General features: G+C 45.4%; 1 protein-coding gene across 1 annotated transcript in view; it reads left to right on the top strand.

The window, feature by feature from the left end:
• Positions 1-21,184, top strand: part of ergic3 (ERGIC and golgi 3) — a 58,920-nt gene that overhangs the window by 16,808 nt on the left and 20,928 nt on the right. The window contains exons 5-8 of the mRNA XM_068048721.1: positions 310-475; positions 5,055-5,112; positions 18,531-18,562; positions 19,869-19,965. Coding sequence (XP_067904822.1) covers positions 310-475; positions 5,055-5,112; positions 18,531-18,562; positions 19,869-19,965 — 353 coding nt within the window. The remainder of the gene's footprint in view (positions 1-309; positions 476-5,054; positions 5,113-18,530; positions 18,563-19,868; positions 19,966-21,184) is intronic.

Below are 21,184 nucleotides of genomic sequence, written 5' to 3'. Positions count from 1 at the left end.
TGCCCCTTTCCAGCTGACAACTGCTGATCTGCAGACACTGCCTGCAGAGGGCCCATGTGTCACTATAAATAGTTTTATACTTTCCTGTGCAGTCTGCTGTCTGTACATAACATGTACCTGCAACAACTCGTGCTGATTGGTCCGTGCAGGTGCTGTAACTCGTGCTGATTGGTCCATGCAGGTGCTGTAACTCGTGCTGATTGGTCCCTGCAGGTGCTGTAACTCGCGCTGATTGGTCCCTGCAGGTACTGTAACACGTGCTTATTGGTCCGTGTAGGTGCTGTAACACATGCTGATTGATCTATGCAGGTGCTGTAACACATGTGCTGATGTGCGCGAAGCCTACAGACGGAAAGGCTGGGCGTTCAAAAATGCAGACACCATTGAGCAGTGCATGAGAGAAGGATTCACCCAGAAATTGCAGGAGCAGAAGAATGAGGGCTGCCAGGTCTATGGATTCCTGGAGGTCAACAAGGTGAGTCTGTAGTTAGATGTTGGTTACTGGTGATTATGGTGTCTGTCTGTCGTTAGATGTCAGGTTGTACCTCAACAGGACTGGGACCAATGTCCTCGCTGGGAGGTTCACTAGTGTGGTTGGGGGGGGTCACAGAATTACAGAATTGTTACAGTACAGAGAGAAATTTACCTAGTGCCATCCCCTGCCTTTTCCCTGTAGCCCTACACATGCTTCCTTTTCAGTTAACGATCCAATTCCCTCTTGAATGCCTCAGTTGAACCTACCTCCACCACGCTGTCAGGCAGTGAATTCTAGACCTTAACCACTTGCTGTGGAAAAGTTCCTCCAGTTGGCCAGTTCCTCCGCAATTTCCACTCTCGCTTCCCTCAGTATCCTTGGATGCATCTCACCCGGTCCTGGTGCCTTATCAACTTTAAGTACAGCTAGCCTATCCAATAACACCTCATTATCAATTTTAAGTTCTTCAAGTGTCTGAACTATCTCTTCTTTCACCATGACCTGCACAGCATCATCCTTGTTAAAGACAGATGCAAAATATTCATTTAATACCTCAGCCATCCCCTGCCACACTCCCCTTTTTACCACCGTTTACTATTCATATGCCTATAGGAAACTTTTGGATTCCCTTTCATGTCAGCTGCCAGTTTCTTTTCATACTTCCTCTTTGCTTCTCTTATTTGCTTTTTCATTTCCCCACTGAACCTTCTAAATTCAGCCTAGTTTTCAGTTGTACTATCCACCTGGCATCTGTCATATGCACACTTTTTCTTAATCTCTATCTCTTTTGTTAGAGCTCTGGATTTATTTCCCCTACCATTCCCCTTTGTGGGAATGTACCCGAACCATCTCCTCTTTAAAGGCAGCCCATTGTTGAGCTACCGTTTTGCCTGCCAAACTTTGATTCCAATTTATTTGTCCAGATCCATTCTTACCTCATTGAAGTTGGCTTTCCCCCAGTTAATTATTCCTACTGTAGATTGTTCCTTGTCCCTTTCCATAGCCAACCTAAACCTTATAATACAATGATCGCTGTCCCCTAAATGTTCCCCTATTGACACTTGATCCACTTGGCCCACCTCATTCCTAAGAACCAGGTCTAGCAATGCCTCCTTTCTCGTTGGACTGGAAACCTACTGCTGTAGAAAATTTTAAACAATTTAAACAAAAATTGGCAGGGGGAGCTAGGTACCAGCATATAGAAGTAGAAAAGAGGAATAAGGTGCATAAAGGAGTGAGAGTGTTAGATAGTACTAGGGAAGGAAGTAGTACTATGTTAGATAGGAGCAGACTAAGAAGGACTATGAGGAATACAAGGACAGGTTTAGAATGGATGCGTGTACACGCACAAAATATGGTGAATAAGGTTGGTGAGCTACAAGCACAAATAGCCATGTGGGAATATGATAGAGGCACGATATAGTATGAAAAACGTGGCTTAAAAATGGTGAGGACTGGGTGTCATAGAGAGATACAGCACTGAAACAGGCCCTTCAGCCCACCGAGTCTGTGCCGACCAACAACCACCCATTTATACTAATCCTACATTAATCCCATACTCCCTACCACATCCCCACCATTCTCCTACCACTTACCTACACTAGGGGCAATTTACAATGGCCAATTTACCTATCAACCTGCAAGTCTTTGGCTGTGGGAGGAAACCGGAGCACCCGGAGGAAACCCACGCAGTCACGGAGAACTTGCAAACTCCGCATAGGCAGTACCCAGAACCGAACCCGGGTCGCTGGAGCTGTGAGGCTGCTGTGCTAACCACTGCGGCATTGTGCCGCCCCTAATATTATTAATGTGCTTAATATTCAAGGATACAAAGTGTTCAGAAAAGATAGGGAAGGACAAAAGGGAGGTAGGGTGGCAGTACTGATTAGGGATGATATTGTAGTGTTGTCAAGAGAGGTTGTCCTTAAGGGGGCAAAGACAGAATCCATTTGATTAGACATGAGAACAAAGAAAGATAATATCACGCTACTCGGGATATTCTGTATGTCTCCATATGGTGATAGAGATAGAGGAGCAAATCTGCAGGGAAACCAGAGATGTGCAAGAACTGTAGAGTGGTGATATTGGGAGACTTTAAATACTAAAATATCGATTGGGATAATGTTAAGAGTAAAGGGAAAGGAGGGGGAGGAATTTCTGAAATGTGTTCAGGAGAACTTCTTTGAGCAATATGTTCTTGGTCCAACTAGGAAGGAGGCATTGCTGGATCTGGTGCAAGGAAATTAGGTGGGCCAAGTGTCTGTGGGGGAACACTTGGGTAAGAGTGATTATTGTTTTATAAGGTTTCGACTAATAGTGGAGAAGGACAAGGAACAATCTAAAGTAGATTTTCTAAATTGAAAGAGGGCTAACTTCAGTGAGATGAGAGGGATCTAGCCAGGGTGAAATGGAACCAAAGACTGACAGGAAAAACAGTAATGGAACAGTGGGTGATCTTTGAGGAGGAGATGTTTCCGGTTCAGGCTAGGTCCATTCCAACAAGGGTGAAAGGTAAAGGAACCAAAGCCAGGGCTCCTTGGATGACAAGGGAGATAGAGAATATAAGGAAACAAAAAAAGAGTGTGTATGATGCATGTCGGGTGAATTCTTCAAGTGAGAACCAGGCCAAATACAGTAAGTTGAGAGGGGAAGCGAAGAGGAAAATAAGACTGGGAAAGAGAATAGAAGAATAGAATGGCAGTTAACATTAAAGGGAACACAAAAATCATCATCTGACATATCAATAGTCAGCGGGTAGTAAGAAGTGAGCTGGGTCTATCTGGCACAAAGAGTATGATATATGCTTAGAGGCGCAGGGCAAGGCAAGAATACTTAATGAGTGCTTTGTATTGGTACTACTAAGGAAGAGGATATTAATAAAATATTGGTAGAAGCAGAGTTGATAGTGGTAATGGATCGGGTGAAAATTGATATGCAGGAGTTACTGGAAAGGCTGGCTGTGCTTAAGAGTAGATAAGTCACCTGGTCCAGATGGCTTGCATCCCAGGTTGCTAAAGGAAGTGGGAGTGGAAATAGCGGAAGGGCTTGCCATAAACTTCCAATCTTCTCTAGATACGGGGGAGGTGCCAGAGGATTGGAGAGTGACAAATATGACACCCTTATTCAATAAAGGGTGTAAGGACAGTCATAGCAACTACAGGTCAGTTAGTTTAACATCAGTGGTGGGTAAGGTTTTAGAAACAATATCGGGGAAAAAAATAGAGAGGCACTTGGAGAGGTTTGAGTTAATTAGGGAGAGCAAGCACAGATTTGTAAAAGGCAGATTGTGCTTGACTAACACAATTTTTTGATGAAGTAACAGAGAAGGTTGATGAAGGGAATGCAGTGGATGTTGTATATATGGATTTTAAGAGTTTTTGACAAAGTACCACATAAAAGGCTGGTTAATAAAATTGAGGCTCATGGAATAGGAGGTTCAGTGTCAACTTGGATAAAAAGTTGACTTAAGGACAGAAAACAGCAAGTCGTGGTAAATGGTTATTTTTCAGACTGGAGGATGGTCGACAGTGGTGTTCCCCAAGGTTCAGAGCTAGGATCACTGCGTTTAGTCATATATATAAATGACTTGGATATTGTGGAATACAGAGTAAAATTTCAAAATTTGCCGATGACACCAAACTTGGAGGTATGGCAGTGAGGATGATACAAATTGACTGCAACAGGACATAGGCTAGCAGAATGGGCAGATAATTGGCAGAGGGAATTTAATATAGAGAAGTGTAAGATGATGCTTTTTCACAGAAGGGATAGGGAGAGGCAATGGAGACATAATGGTGCAGTTCTAAGAGTGTACAGGGACAGAGGGACCTGGGGGTTCATGTGCATCAAGCTTTGAGGGTGGCAGGACATATTGAGAGTGATTAGCAAAGCATTATGGGATCTTGGGCTTCATTGAGTACAAAAGCAGAGAGGTTATGCTGAACCTTTATAAAACTCTGGTTAGGCCACAACTGGAGTAATGTGTCCAGTTCTAATACCACACTTTAGGAAGGATGTGAGGATCCTTGAGAGGGTGCCGAGGAGATTTACCAGTGGTTGTTCTGTTTGGAGCAAAGGAGATTGAGGGGAGATTTGATAGAGGTGTACCAGATTCTGACTGGTTTAGATATGGTAGACAAAGAAAAACTGTTCTCATTAACTAATGGTATAAGAACTAGGGGACACGGATTTAAGGTTTTGGGCCCGAGATGCAGGGGGATATGAGGAAGAGCTTTTTTACGCAGTGATTGGTAATGACCTGGAACTCGCTGCCTACGAGGGTGGTGGAAGTGGAGATGCTGAATGATTTCAAAAGGGAACTGAATGGGCACTTGAAGGAAATAAACCTGCAGGGCCACGGGGATAGAGTGTGGGAATGGGACTGATTGGATTGCTCTACAGAGAGCCAGCATGGAATTGATGGGCCGAATTGCCTCCTTCTGTGCCATAATGAGTCTATGGTGATTCTGGTTGTGTCTGTGGTAGATGTCAGTTGTTGGGATGGTGTTTGCCGTGTGTGTTGTTAGATGTCAGTTTTTTTTTAAACTTGACTCCTTTGTTTTCATTTTTTATTGATCAGGTGGCTGGGAATTTCCATTTTGCTCCTGGGAAAAGTTTTCAGCAATCACACGTCCATGGTAAGAGCAAGCATCTCCCAAGCTTTGTCTGGGTGGGCGAATGTAGGTGAACATGCCTGTCACGGGTGGGGGAGAGGTGGGCACTTGGGCCAATTGTTCGAGGAAGGTACAACTCATATTTATAGACTGCCATAGGAAACTGTCATAAGGTGCTTTACAACATCGTAATGCATGAAAATCGACGCTGAGCCAAAGGATAAGATAGGAGCAGCAGAAGCATAGTCAAAGAGGCAGGTTTTATGGCAGGTCTTGAAAGAGGAGAGAGTTGGGGAGGGGATTAGGGAGGGAATTTCAGAGCCTCGGTCCTTGGCAACTGAAGGCACGGCTGCCATTGGTGGGGCGATTAAAATTGGGAATGTGCAAGAGGCCAGAATTAGAGAAGTGCACAGGTCTCGGAGCATTGTAGGGCCGGAGGAAGTTAGAGAGATCAGGAGTGGCAAGGCTGTGGATGGATTTGAACACACGGATGAGAATTTTCAAATGGAGAAGTTACCGGACCAGGAGCCAATGTAGGTCAGCAAGCACAGAGGGGATGGGTGAACGGGACTTGGTGCGAGCTAGAATAGAGGCCACAGAGTTTGGATAGGCTTAAGTCTAAAGGTAACAAAGGCGTGGATTTAGCAACAGATGGGCTGAGGCGGGTGGAGACGGGTGATGTACGGAGATTGAAATCTTGCTGATGACGTGCATATGCGTTTGGAAGCTCAATTCAGCCAGGTAGATCATTGAGGTTGCAAATGATCTGGTTCAGCCTCAGTCAGGATGAGGGATGGAATCAGTAGCTAGGGAACGGAGTTTGTGTTGGGGTTCGAAGACAATAGCTTCAGCCTGCTCAATACTTAATTAGGAATTTTTGTCTCATCCAGTTCTGGATGTCAAACAGAGTGACAAATGAGACCGAGGAGGAGCCAGGAGAGGTGATGTGAGGTAGAGCTGGGTGTTGTCAATGTGCATGTTGTCAGCGTATGTGTGTAACCTGACGTGTTTTTGGTTGGTGTTGCTGTGGAACAGCATGTAGATGAGATAGGAGGGGGCCAAGGACAGATTCTTGGTTGACTCTGGAGGTAACGATGCAGGAGCGGGAAGAGAAGCTATTGCAGGACATTGCAAAGAGGAATGGAACCAGGTGAGAGCATTCCCACCCAGCTGGACAATGGTGGAGTGATTGGAGGAGGATGGTGTGGTCAACCATGTCAAAGGCTGCAGACAGGTCAAGAAGGACAAGGAGAATAGTTCAGCTTTGTCACATTGACGTAGGATGTCATTTGTGACTTTGATCAGGGCTGGTTTCGGTAATGTGGCAGGGTAGATTAGAACATGGAGTTCCAGGAAAGGTGGGTATGGATTTGGGAGGCGACAGCACATTTAAAGATTGTGGAGAGGTAAGGGAATTTGGAGATGGAGTGGTAGTTTGCAACGACTGAGGGGACAGGGATGAATTTTTTGAAGAGCGGGATGATTGCAGATTTGAAGGAGGGGACAGTACCTGAGGATAGGGAACTGTTGACAATATTGGCTGACATGGGGACCAGGGGGAGAAGTTGGGTGGTAAACAATTTGGTGGCAATAGGATCGAGAGAGCAAGGGGTAGGTCTCATGGACAAGATGAGCTCGGAGAGGGAGAAGAAACTAGACAAAGATGCGAGTTCAGGGCTAGGGCAGGGTAACCTGAGGGAAGTTTGTGCCATTGGGCTCATGGAAAGGAGGGAAGCAGCAGAGGCAGCTGATCTGATGGTCTGCAAGTGACCAAGATGTCCATGAGCTCCTCACACTTGTTGGAGAAGAGGGTGTGAAGGAGAAAGGGTTAGGGGTTTACGAAGATGGATTGTAGTGAAGAAAAGCAGGAGGATGATCCAGGCGCAGTGGTTAGCACCGCAGCCTCACAGCTCCTGGGACCCGAGTTTGATTCTGGGTACTGCCTGTGCGGAGTTTGCAAGTTCTCCCTGTGACCGCGTGAGTTTTCGCTGGGTGCTCCGGTTTCCTCCCACAGCCAAAGACTTGCAGGTGATAGGTAAATTGGCCATTGTCAATTGCCCCTAGTGTAGGTAGGTGATAGGGAATATGGGATTACTGCAGGGTTAGTATAAATGGGTGGTTGTTGGTCGGCACAGACTCGGTGGGCCGAAGGGCTTGTTTCAGTGCTGTATCTCTTTTTTAAAAAAAGTGAGCAGTTTTAGCTGAATGGCTAAACCAGTTGTCCTCCGCCATATCTTTTCAATTCTGCGACCCTTGAACTTAAGGGAGCAGAGATGTGGGCAGTGGTGGGGGAGTGAGCAGATTTGGAAAGAATCACAGAATAATACAGTGCAGAAGAGGCCTTTCGGCCCATCGAGTCTGCACCGATGCATTAAAGACACCTGACCTGTCTACCTAATCCCATTTGCCAGCACTTGGCCCATAGCCTTGAATGTTATGACGTGCCAAGTGCTCATCCAGGTACTTAAAGGATGTGAGGCAACCCGCCACTACCACCCTCCCAGGCAGTGCATTCCAGACCGTCATCACCCTCTGGGTAAAAAGGTTCTTCCTCAAATCCCCCTTAAACCTCCTGTCACTCACTTTAAACTTGTGTCCCCTCGTAACTGACCCTTCAACTAAGGGGAACAGCTGCTCTCTAGCCACCCTGTCCATGCCCCTCATAATCTTGTACACCTTGATCAGGTCACCCCTCAGTCTTCTCTGCTCCAGTGAAAACAACCCAAGCCTATCCAACCTCTCTTCATAGCTTAAATGTTCCATCCTAGGCAACATCCTGGTGAATTGCCTCTGCACCCCCTCCAGTGCAATCACATCCTTCCTGTCATGTGGCGACCAGAATTGCACACAGTACTCCAGCTGTGGCCTTACCAAAGTTCTATACAACTCCAACCTGACCTCCCTGCTTTTATAATCTATGCCTCGATTGATAAAGGCAAGTGTCCCATATGCCTTTTTCACCACCCTATTAACCTGCCCTTCTGCCTTCAGAGATCTATGGACAAACACGCCAAGGTCCCTTTGTTCCTCGGAACTTCCCAGTGTCAGGCCATTCATTGAATACTTCCGTGTCACATTACTCCTTCCAAAGTGTATCACCTCACGCTTTTCAGCGTTAAATTCCATCTGCCACTTTTCTGCCCATTTGACCATCCCGTCTATATCTTCCTGTAACCCAAGTCACTCCACCTCACTGTTAACCACTCGGCCAATCTTTTTGTCATCCGCGAACTTACTTATCCTACCCCCCACATAGTCATCTATGTCGTTTATATAAATGACAAACAATAGGGGACCCAGCACAGATCCCTGTGGTACGCCACTGGACACTGGCTTCCAGTCACTAAAACAGCCGTCTGTCATCACTCTCTCCTACAGCTGAGCCAATTTTGAATCCACCTTATCAAGTTACCCTGTATCCCATGTGCATTTGCTTTCTTGATAAGTCTCCCATGTGGGACCTTGTCAAAGGCTTTGCTGAAATCCATGTAAACTACATCAACTGCACTACCCTCATCTACACACCTGGTCACATGCTCAAAAAATGCAATCAAATTTGTTAGGCATGACCTCCCTCTGACAAAGCCATGCTGACTGTTCCTAATTAAATTTTGCCTCTCCAAGTGGAGATAGATTCTCTCCTTCAGAATTTTCTCCAATAGTTTCCCTTCCACTGACGTGAGACTCACTGGTCTGTAGTTCCTTGGCTTATCTCTACAACCTTTCTTAAATAGTGGGACCACATTAGCTGTTCTCCAGTCCTCTGGCACCTCCCCCTTGGCCAGAGAGGAATTAAAAATTAGGGTCAGAGCCCCTGCAATCTCCACCCTCACCTCCCACAGCATCCTGGGACACAAATCGTTCGGGCCTGGAGATTTGTCCACTTTTAAGCCTGCCAAAACCTCCAATACCTTGTCACTCCCTATGACAATTTGCTCAAGAACCTCACAGTCTCTCTCTGAGCTCCATATCTACATCCTCATCCTCTTGGATGAAGACAGATGTGAAGTATTCGTTCAACACCCTACCAATGTCCTCTGGCTCCACCCACAGATTTCCCCCTTGGTCCCTAATGTGTCCTACTCTTTCCCTGGTTATCCTCTTCCCGTTGATATACTTATAGAATATCTTGGGATTTTCCCGACTTTTACTAGCCAGAGCTTTCTCGTATCCCCTCTTTGCTCTCCTAATTGCTTTCTTAAGCTCCATCCTACACTTTCTGTACTCCACCAATGCTTCCGTTGATTTGCTCTCCTTGTATTTGCTAAAAGCCTCTCTTTTCCTTCTCATCGTACCCTGAATGTTTCTGGTCATCCATGGTTCTCTGGGCTTGTTGCTCCTACCTATTACCCTAGAGGGAACATGTTGGACCTGTACCCTCCCCATTTCCTTTTTGAATGCTCCCCACTGCTCTTCTGTACATTTCCCGACAAGTAACTCTTTCCAGTCTACCTTGGCCAGATCCTTCCTTATTTTACTAAAATTCGCTCTCCCCCAATCCAAAACCTTTTTTTGCAACTTGTCTATTTCTTTCTCCATAACAAGCTTAAATTGTACCATGTTGTGGTCGCTATCACCAAAATGCTCTCCCACCAACACATCAACCACCTGTCCGGCTTCATTCCCCAGAATTAGGTCCAGCACTGCACCCTCTCTTGTTGGATCCTCTACATATTGAGCTAAAAGGTTCTCCTGTATACATTTTAAGAACTCCACTCCATCTAAGCCCTTAACATGATGACTATCCCAATTAATGTTGGAAAAGTTGAAATCACCTAATATAATTACCCTATTATTTTTACACACCTCTGCAAATTGCACACATATTTGCTCCTCAATTTCCCGCTGACTATCTGGGAGTCTATAATAAACACCTAGCAATGTGGCTGTCCCTTTTTTATTCCTAAACTCTACCCATAAAGCTTCATTTGATGCCCCCTCCAAGATATCATCTCTCCTTACTGCAGTAACTGCCTCTTACTAATATTGCAATGCCCCCTCCTCTTTTACCCCCTCCTCTGTCTCGCCTGAAGATTCTATATCCTGGGATATTGAGCTGCCAATCCTGCCCCTCCCTCAACCATGTCTCCGTAATGGCTACTGTATCACAATTCCACGTGTCAATCCTTGCCTTTAACTCATCCGTTTACCTGTAATACTCCTAGCATTAAAGTAGAGGTCATCCATCCTGGTCTTACTCCCTTGAAACTTACTTCTGCTTTATTCCCTCTGACTTGTTTGTTTTCCTGTGTTTAGCTGTGTCTCGACTCTGCTAGGAGTCTGCGTCCCCTCCCCCTGCCAAATTAGTTTAAACTCCTCCCAACAACACTAGCAAACCCGCCAACAAGGATGTTAGTCCCCCTCTGGTTCAGATGTAGACCGTCCCGCTTGTACAGGCCCCACCTTCCCCAGAAACGGTCCCAGTGGTCCAGGAATCTAAAACCCTCCCTCCTGCACCAACTCTTAAGCCACGCATTCATCTGTGCTATTCCCCTATTTCTATACTCGCTAGCACGTGGCACTGGGAGTAATCCAGAGATTACAATCCGAGAGGTCCTGCTTTTTAGTCTACTGCCTAACTCCCTGAATTCTTGATGCAAGACCTCATCCCTCTTTCTACCTATGTCATTGGTACCAAAATGTACCATGACCTCTGCCTTATCACCCTCCCCCTTCAGGATGCCGTGCAGCCGTTCAGTGACATCCCGGACCCTGGCACCAGGGAGGCAACACACCATCCTGGAGTCACATTGACGGCCACAGTAGCGCCTATCTGTTCCCCTAACTATAGAATCCCCTATTACTATTGCTCTTCCTCTCTTTCCCCCTTCCTGTGCAGACAGGCTGCTTGTGGTGCCAGAAGCTTGGCTCTGTCCGCACTCCCTGGAGGAACCAGCCTCCAAAATGGAATACCGATTTGCAAGCGGGACCCCAGGGGACTCCTGAACTACCTGCTTGTTTCTCTTGGACTGCCGGTGGTCACCAATTCCCTTCCTTCCTCAAGTCCTTTCAGCTGCAGTGTGACCACCTCTCTAAATGTGCTATCCATGAAGCTCTCAGACTCGCGGATGCTCCACAGTGTTTCCAGCGTCGTTCCAGCTCTGAAACCCGAGCTTCCAAGAGCTGCAGCTGAACACACTTCCTGCACACATGCTGGTCCCGGGACTGGAAATGTTTCCGGATTCCCACATGCAGCAAGAGGAGCAAACCACGGCTTTAAGCTCTCCTGCCATGACTAAACCCTTTAAATTTAAAACTTTGGAAGACTATTATAATAAAAAAAAAAATCACCTAAGTCTTGCTAAAACAATGACTTACAATTCAATCCAGTTTGAAAAATACCCACCAAGACTTACTCACCAGTCAGCTGTGCTCTTTGGAAACTCTCGGCTCCCCTCACGCTCTTTGAGGACAGGTAGGAAATGAAAGGAGCTCCTCGCGCCCTCCTCACCAAACTCCATCAGTCACAAAACTCCCACTTTAGCACTCTAATGCAGCCCCAAGTCAGCACTCCAGTGCAGAGAGTAAAGGTTTTACTGGCAACAAGAGCATCAAAGCATCAATGGTGGAGGTGAAGTTGAGATTGAGCAGATCGACAGCTGTAGAAATATTGTCAAATCGAGGCCCAAAGGCTGGGTGTGGGAGTTTGAAAGTGACTAGGGAAGAGTATTTTTTCCAGGGATGGACAAAGAAGGAAGTAGGGTTAGAAGGGGGAAGATGGAGAATGATGCATCCTCCGGAGAGAAATGCCCTTATATGTGATGCCTATTAAATATGAGCTTAGCAAAAAAAGCTCCAAACTCTATGTCTGAAACTGGATGTTTTCCAATATTTTTACACCTGTGTGAATCCGCTTTATTCTCCAAGATATAGTCGAATTTTCTATGTTTGCCCTATGATGCTTCTCTACTTTTAAAAATTGTTTCTTTTCTTCCTTGCAGTCCATGCTGTTGAGAGTAAGTGACTAATTCTTGATTCTGTTCCCCTCTATGTGCCTTTAATAGTTCTCTACAGCTAGTAAAACCTAATTTGCTGGAATGCCTGTGAAACACCCTCTTTTGCTAAAGCCTATTTATTCTGTCGAGTTCTTGCCTATGATTTGTGTTAACCGGGGCAGTGTTGCAAGGATGTATACGGTGTAATGGGAAGTCAATAAACAGAATAAGCGGGTGAATTTACATTCAGTGCCACTGACATGATGATCACCTGCAGGAAAATTAGTGATTCTGCACTGCAAACTTGAGTTGTGTCTGGAGAGAGAAGATTAACTAACACTGGGGGTACAGGTCTGTCTCTATAACACTAGGGTACAAAATTGATGGGTACATGTCAGTCACCATAGAACCACTGGGGAGTAGGGTACATGTCTGTCACCATAACATTGGGATACAAAAATGATGGACACAGGTCATTAATCATATTTTCTCTTGTACGGTACTGGTGGGGCACAGGTCTGTCACTGTATAACATGGGGGTACGGTACTGGTGGGGACAGGTCTGTCACTGTATAACATGGGGGTACGGTACTGGTGGGAACAGGTCCGTCACTGTATAACACAGGTACAGTACTGGTGGGGACAGGTCTGTCACTGTATAACATGGGGGTACGGTACTGGTGGGAACAAGTCCGTCACTGTATAACACAGGTACAGTACTGGTGGGGACAGGTCTGTCACTGTATAACATGGGTACAGTACTGGTGGGGACAGGTCTGTCACTGTATAACACAGGTACAGTACTGGTGGGGACAGGTCTGTCACTGTATAACATGGGGGTACGGTACTGCTGGGTACAGGTCTGTCATTGTATAACACTGGGGTACAGTACTGGTGGGGACAGGTCTGTCACTGTATAACACGGGTACAGTACCGGTGGGGACAGGTCTGTCACTGTATAACACTGGGGTACAGTACCGGTGGGGACAGGTCTGTCACTGTATAACACTGGGGTACAGTACTGGTGGGGACAGGTCTGTCACTGAATAACACTGGGGTACAGTACTGGTGGGGACAGGTCTGTCACTGTATAACACTGGGGTACAGTACTGGTGGGGACAGGTCTGTCACTGTATAACACTGGGGTACAGTACTGGTGGGGACAGGCCTTTCACTATCACACTGGGGTACAGTACTGGTGGGGACAGGTCTGTCACTGAATAACACTGGGGTACAGTACTGGTGGGGACAGGCCTTTCACTATCACACTGGGATACAGTACTGGTGGGGACAGGCCTTTCAATATCACACTGGGGTACAGTGGTGGGGACAGGTCTGTCACTGAATAACACTGGGGTACAGTACTGGTGGGGACAGGTCTGTCACTGAATAACACTGGGGTACAATACTGGCGGGTACAGTTTTCATTGGGACTGAGATATTAAATGAAGTATATCATGACATTAAAGGCAGATTTCCCATATTGTGTTGGTACCGTCAAAGCAAACCAGTTAAATGTTGCTTCTGTCCATTTGCGTCTATTCTGTAATCTCTGCATTTATCGCATGACGCCCCCCCCCCGCCCCCGAGTTTGGTTTTCATCTGCAAATATGCCTTGATTCTGATGTATTGGAGCAAATTGAAGAGACTGAGTAGCCGTGTGTTACTCTGTATTACACTGACTGTGCTGGTCGCTCCCCCTTGATCAGTGTCTGTTTATTTTGCTTTCCAATTTTCTCTCTCCATTCCATTACCACAATCACCATGTCTTTAATATTGAAATTCCCAGGATGTGGGCAATGCTGCCAACCAGAACTAGTTTTTGTCCAATTGAATGGCACGTTGGACTCGCTCACAGAATTTCAGGCTGGGTTGGAGTCTCTGGTTCACTTTCCTGCAGGCTATTAATTAACCATTTGGGCTTTCACCACAATCAGCATCTTGAAGTTATTGTCTGGAACAAGCCAACTGATCAGATTTATCGAGTTCAGTTTCAGTCACTGATCATCAATAACCACTAGGCTGCTGTATCTGTGAGAGGGTCAGGGAAGGATCTGAAATCAGTTTTAAACTCTTATTTTATAAAACTGTTTTGCCAGTTGTTACTAATGCTTGTGGCTTTCGCTGCTGATCCCCAATTTCAGGAATATCCATGCATGGATTGAGTGATATTAACAGCAGAGACTAATGGATGTGAAATATCTCGCAGAATGGCTGCAAAAGTAACCAGCTTGCTTATGTACAATAATTAAACAAAGTAAAAACTTCCTCATGATCATTGGGTACTGGTCACCAGGGCAAGGATGAAGGAGTGGCAATATATTTCCAAGTCATGGATAGGAGGGGAGCTTGCAGGTGGTGGTGGTGTTTTTGTCCATCTGCTGCCCTTGCCCTTCCAGGTGGTTAAGGTCACAAGTTTGGAAGGTGCTGTTGAAGAAGCCTTGGTGAGTTGCTGGAGTGCATCTTGTAGATGGTACACACTGCTGTCACTATGTGTCAGTGGGGGAGGGAATGAATGTTGACGTTGGTGGATGGGATGCCAATCAAGTGGGCTGCTTTGTCCTGGATGGTGCTAAGCTTTTTGAGTGTTGTTGGAGCTGCACCCATCCAGGTAAGTGGAGAGTATTCCATCACACTCCCGACTTGTGCCTGGTAGATGGTGACAGGCACTGGGGAGTCAGGACCAATGTTTCCTCTATGCTGCAGGGCCTTGCAGCAACCCAAACATTCCTGTGCAGGCTGGACATGCAAACAAATTTAACGACCTGTACACTTAAACAAATTGCCTGCGTATTACAAAAAAAATGAGAGGGTACATTAGTCAGGACATGACTCACTCGTCACAGAATACCCAGCCTCGGAGCTCTCTTGCAGCCAAAGTATTTATATGGCTGGTCCAGTAGGTTTCTCATCAGCGGTGACTCCCACACAGGATGTTGATGCCGTAGAATGTCAAGGGTGAGTGGTTAGATTCCATCTTGTTGGAGATGATCGTTGCCTAACACTTAAGTGGCAAGTAACATTCACGTCACATAAAGGCACAAGCCTGAATGTTGGTCCATTGCTGCATGCAATCATTATCTGATGAGTTGCAAATGGAACTAAACACTGTAATCATTAGCAAAATCCCCACTTCTGATCTTATGATGGGGAGAAGGTCATTGCTGAAGCAGTTGAAGATGGTTGGGCCTAGGACGCTACCCTGAGGAACTCCTGCAGTGATGTCCTGGGACTGAGATAATTGGCCTTCAACAACCATAACGATCGTCCTCTGTGCTAGGTATGACTCCAACCAGTGGAGAGGTTTCCCTCATGCCTATTGACTTCAATTTTGCTAGGGCTCCGTGATGTTACATTCGATCAGATGTTGCCTTGGGCATAGAAAATAGGAGCAGGAGTAGGCCATTCGGCCCTTCGAGCCTGCTCCGCCATTCATTATGATCATGGCTGATCATCCAACTCAGTAACCTGTTCCCACTTCCGCCCCATACCCTTTGATCCCTTTAGACCCAAGAGCTATATCTAACTCCTTCTTGAAAACATACAATGTTTTAGCCTCAACTGCTTTCTGTGGTAGCGAATTCCACAGGCTCACCACTCTCTGGGTGAAGAAATTTCTCCTCATCTCAGTCCTTAAAGGTTTACCCTGTATCCTTAGACTATGGCCCCTGGTTCTGAACTCCCCCACCATCGGGAACATCCTTCCTGCATCTACCCTGTCAAGTCCTGTTAGAATTGTATAGGTTTCTATGAGATCCCCCCCTCACTCTTCCGAACTCCAGTGAATATAATCCTAACCGACTCAATCTCTCCTCATACGTCAGTCCCACCATCCCAGGAATCAGTCTGGTAAACCTTTGCTGCACTCCCTCTATAGCAAGAACATCCTTCCTCAGATAAGGAGACCAAAACTGCACACAATATTCCAGGTGTGGCCTCACCAAGGCCCTGTATAATTGCAGCAAGACATCCCTGCTCCTGTACTCTAATCCTCTCGCTATGAAGGCCAACATACCATTTGCCTTTTTTAACCACCTGTTGCACCTGCATGCTTACCTTCAGCGACTGGTGTATGAGAACACCCAGGTCTCGTTGCATATTCCCCTCCCTCAGTTTATAGCCGTTCAGATAATCTGCCTTCCTGTTTTTGCTACCAAAGTGGATAACCTCACATTTATCCACATTATACTGCATCTGCCATGCATTTGCCCACTCACTCAACTTGTCCAAATCACCCTGAAGCCTCTCTGCATCCTCCTCACAACTCGCCCTCCCACCCAGTTTTGTGTTATCTGCAAATTTGGAGATATTACATTTAGTTCCCTCATCTAAATCATTAATGTATATTGTGAATAGCTGGGGTCCTAGCACCGATCCCTGCGGTACCCCACTGGTCACTGCCTGCCATTCAGAAAAAGACCCATTTATCCCTACTCTTTGTTTCCTGTCTGCCAACCAATTTTCTATCCATCGCAATACACTACCCCCAATCCCATGCGCTTTAATTTTACATGCTAATCTCTTATGTGGGACTTTGTCGAAAGCCTTCTGAAAGTCCAAATAAACCACATCCACTGGCTACCCCTCATCAACTCTACTAGTTACATCCTCGAAGAATTCTAGAAGATTAGTCAAGCATGATTTCCCTTTCGTAAATCCATGCTGACTCTGTCTGATTCTACCACTGTTCTCTAAGTGCTCTGCTATAAAATCTTGGATAATGGACTCTAGAATTTTCCCCACTACCGACGTCAGGCTGACTGGTCTATAATTCCCTGCTTTCTCTCTACCTCCTATTTTAAATAGTGGGGTTACATTAGCTACTCTCCAATCTGTAGGAACTGTTCCAGAGTCTATAGAATCTTGAAAGATTCAATGCATCCACTATTTCTAGGGACACTTCCTTAAGTACTCTGGGATGCATATCATCAGGCCCTGGGGTTTTATCGGCCTTCAATCCCATCAATTTCCCCAACACCATTTCTCTACTAATACTGATTTTTTTCAGTTCCTCTCTCTCACTAAGCCCTGTGTTCCCCAACAGTCACGCTTATATCCGGAATTCAGCTCTTTTGTCCATGTTTGGACCAAGGCTGTAATGAAGTCTGCAGCCAAGTGGTCCTGCCTGAACCCATACTGAGCATTGGTGAGCAGGTTATCGCTGAGCAAATGCCATTAGTTAACACTGTCGACGACCCCTTGCATTGCTTTGCTGATGATTGAAAGTAGACTGATGGGCAGTAATTGGCTGGTTTGAATTTCTCCTTTTTGTGGACAGGACATTCCTGGGCAATTTTTCACATTGTTGGGTAGATGCCAGTGTTTGTAGCTGTACTGGAACAGTTAGGCTAGGGGCGCGGCTAGTTCTAGATCACAGGTCTTCACTACAGCCAGGATGTTGTTGGGGCCTATAGCCTTTGCTGTATCCTGTGCCTTCTGCTATTTATTGATATCACATGGAGTGAATCGAATTTGCTGAAGACTGGCTGCTGAGGTGGTGGGGATGTCAGGAGGAGGCAGAGTTGGATCATCCACTTGGCACATCTGGCTGAAGATGGTTGCAAGTGTTTCAGCCTTGTCTTTTGCATTGACTTGCTGGATTTGCCCATCATTGAGGATGGGGATTTTTTGGAGCCTCCTCTTCAATTGTTTAATAGTCCACCACCATTCGCGACTGGATGTGGCAGGACTGCAGAACTTTGATCTGATCCGTTGGGTGTGGGATTGCTTAGTCCATCTGCTGTTTAGCATGCAAGTAGTCCTGTGTTGTCGCTTCACCAGGCCGACACCTCATTTTGAGGTATGCCTGGTGCTGTTCCTGGCATGCTCTCCTGCACTCTTCATTGAACCAGGGTTGGTCCCTCAGCTTGATGGTAACGGTAAAGTGGGGGATATGCCAGCCCATGAGGTTACAGATTGTGATTGAATACAATTCTACTGCTGCTGATGGCCCACAGTGCCTAATGGATGCCCAGTTTTGAGTTGCTAGATCTGTTTGAAATCTAACCCATTTAGCACAGTGGTAGTGCCACACAACACGATAGAGGATATCCTCAATGTGATGACAGGACTTTGTCTCCTGACTCTGTAGGGTTGGCTGGGTGTGCATTTGTCATGTCCGGTGCTAAGGACACTGGGTATTTCATCCAGTTTTATTCTTGTACTTTGTAATCATGGTTTGCTCAGCTGTTTCAGAGGGCAGTTAAGTCAACCACATTGGATCTGGAATCACATATAGGCCAGCCTGGGTAATGACAGCAGATTTCTTCCTCTAAAGATGAACTAGATCAGTAGTTACGTGGTCAGCATTACTGATGCTAGCTTTTTATTCCAAATTTATTTAATTAACTGAATTTAAATTCCCCAGCTGCCATGGTGGGATTTGAACTCATGCCTCTGGATTAGTAGTCTGATAACATAACCACCATCCTACCATTCCCAGTATATATTAAGAGCCCAGTAATGTTAATTCCGATTTTTTAATTCCTTCCTTTTTTTCTCTCCCAGTTCATGACCTGCAGACCTTCGGATTGGACAATGTAGGTATAGCTGCAATCTCATGAGCACATTGTTTTTATTAATCTATTAAATGCTGATTTCACGTTGCACCTTGAACAGTTAAATCACACAACTCAGACTAATATCTTCCTTAAAAGCGCTTTGCATTGAAATCAAATATTTTTAAGAACACATGAAATTGGGTTAGGAGGGACGGGAAGTAGTGCAGGCGAGAGCAGAAAATTGCAAAGGGACATAGATCAATTGACTAGGCAAAACTGTGGCAGATGAAGTTCAATATGGAAAAGTGAGAGATCATCCACTTTGGATCCAAAATAGATAGATGAGAGTATTTTTTTTTTTAAATAGTGAGAAGGTAGGAACTGATTTGCCAGAATGATACTGGGGCTAAAAGGATTAAATTATGAGGACATCTTGCACAGACTAGGCTTGTATTCCCTTTGAGTATATAAGATTAAGTGGTGACCTAATTGAGGTGTTTAAAATAGTTAAAGGATTTAAAAGGCTAGATAGATAAAAACTATTTCCTCTGCAGGGGGGAGTCCAGAACAGAGGGGCATAATTTTAAAATTTGAGCCAGGCCATTCAGGGGTGATGTCTGGAAGCATTTCTTCACACAAAGGGGAGTGGAAATCTGGAACTCCACCCAACTCACCAAAAGGTTGTGGAAGCTTTCAAGACTGAGATTGATGTTGAGATATGGAGTTAAGGTGCATATCAGCCAAGATCTAACTAGCCTCTTCCTATGCTCCTCAGGGGTAATGGGGTTAGTTTCAGGAATGGTTAAGGAGGGGTTCTCACACATTACCCACTGCCTCTGAACTTTTCCTTTAAATCTAACATTTAGTTCTATCCAAATTCTGATGGTAGTGTTGGACTCTTGAGACTGTCTGTCTATCTGGAATTCAGCACCACCATCTGTGATGTGCTCAACACCTCCTGAATGTAAACCATTTGTTACCCGCGTGTACTCAATCTCCTCCAACAGCTTGCATTTATATAGCACCATAAACAAAGTAAAATGTAGCAGGGTGTTTCACAGCAATGATTATCAACCGAAACTTGATACCAAACCACGAGATATTAGGACAGGTGACCAAACACTTGGTCAAAGAGGTAGATTTTGAAGGAGAGGGAGGTGAAGAGGTTTAGAGAGGGAATTCCAGAGCTTAGGGCTTAAGCAGCTGAAGACACACCCACCATTGGTAGAGCGATTACAATCAAGAATGAAAATAATGGGCCATTCAGTGGTTACACTGATCTAGAAAAACATCCTGCTGTGAAATACATTTCTGGAGTAACATGATCTGCTTCTTTCTCCTCCAGATAAACATGACCCACTACATCAAACATCTCTCCTTCGGGAGTGATTATCCAGGAATAGTCAATCCTTTGGATGGAAGCAAAATCACAGCACAACAAGGTAAGCAAAACAGTCCAAGACTGAGAGAAAGAGGAAAACATTATGTAGGTGGAAGAGAAAGAGCACCGTGTGCAGGTTTGGAGTCCAGGCTCAAGTCAAAAAAAGACGTCGCACAAAGTACTTTATTTTTGAGCGTTGGAGACAATCCAGTTTACTAAAGTTTAAATAGATGCCAGGACATGCCGATGACTCTGGGTGCTATTTCCCCAATCATCATCTGAAGTTGTTGACTCCCTCACCAGGAAGGGATCACATGGGTACGTGTGTCCTCCACTGACACTCTGAAGCAGCTGTTACTCTTGTAAACGCTTAATAAATGACTGTCGATGGCCCCACAGCCAAGCCAGCTCCTGTCCTTACTCCGGGTCCACACATCCGCTCGCAGTAACAGTGACTGTAGAATGGTCAGGAACATAAATCATAAACAATTCTTACCCCACCCACCTGCAAACCAGCCAATTGTAACCCCCTGTAACTGCCCTTACTCAGTGTAGGCAAGGATAGAAATCCTCCTTGACTGGATGGCTCAAAGACAAACTATTTACTTATTGTAAATCAGTGCTTCTGAGGCCAAAATCATTCCAACCATGAGCCCTAACTGGACCTGGAACAAGCCCACCTGTCTCAGAATCATACTGCACAGCAGGACTTCTGGCCTGTGCCAGATCTTTGAAAGAACATTCCTACACCCTTCTGCTCTTTCCCTTTATTTATCCAATTTCCTTATGCATGTTATTTTGAATCTTTCACCACAACTCAACTATATAAAAAACAAATTGCGTGTCGCTTCAAGTTATTTTGCCAATTACCTTAAATCTGTGTCCTCTGGTGACTGACCCTCCTGCCAGTGGAAACAGAGTAAATGTGGGGAAACCGTCAAAACACTTCATGATTTTGAACACCTTGAATTTTTGCTGATCCAAGATGAAGCCCCACCCCCAGCTTCTCCACATAACTGAAATTCCACATCCGATAAATCTCCTCTGCAGCCTCTCCAAAACCTTGACTCCCGGAATTGAAAATACTCCAATTGAGGCTTATGTTTTAGAAAGTTTACCTCACTTCCTTGTTTTTGTACTCTATGCCTCTGTTTATAAAGCAGAGGGTTCCATATGCTTTTTAACAGCCTTTCAACTTGTCTTGTGTCTTCAAGGATTTGTATCCATACACCCCAGGCTGTCTCATTCCTGAACCCTGTTTAAAATTGTACCATTTATTT

Source organism: Heterodontus francisci, chromosome 16, assembly GCF_036365525.1.
Source record: "Heterodontus francisci isolate sHetFra1 chromosome 16, sHetFra1.hap1, whole genome shotgun sequence".
In the NCBI taxonomy this organism is placed as follows: Eukaryota; Metazoa; Chordata; class Chondrichthyes; order Heterodontiformes; family Heterodontidae; genus Heterodontus; species Heterodontus francisci.
This window is presented reverse-complemented; position numbering and strand designations above follow the sequence as displayed.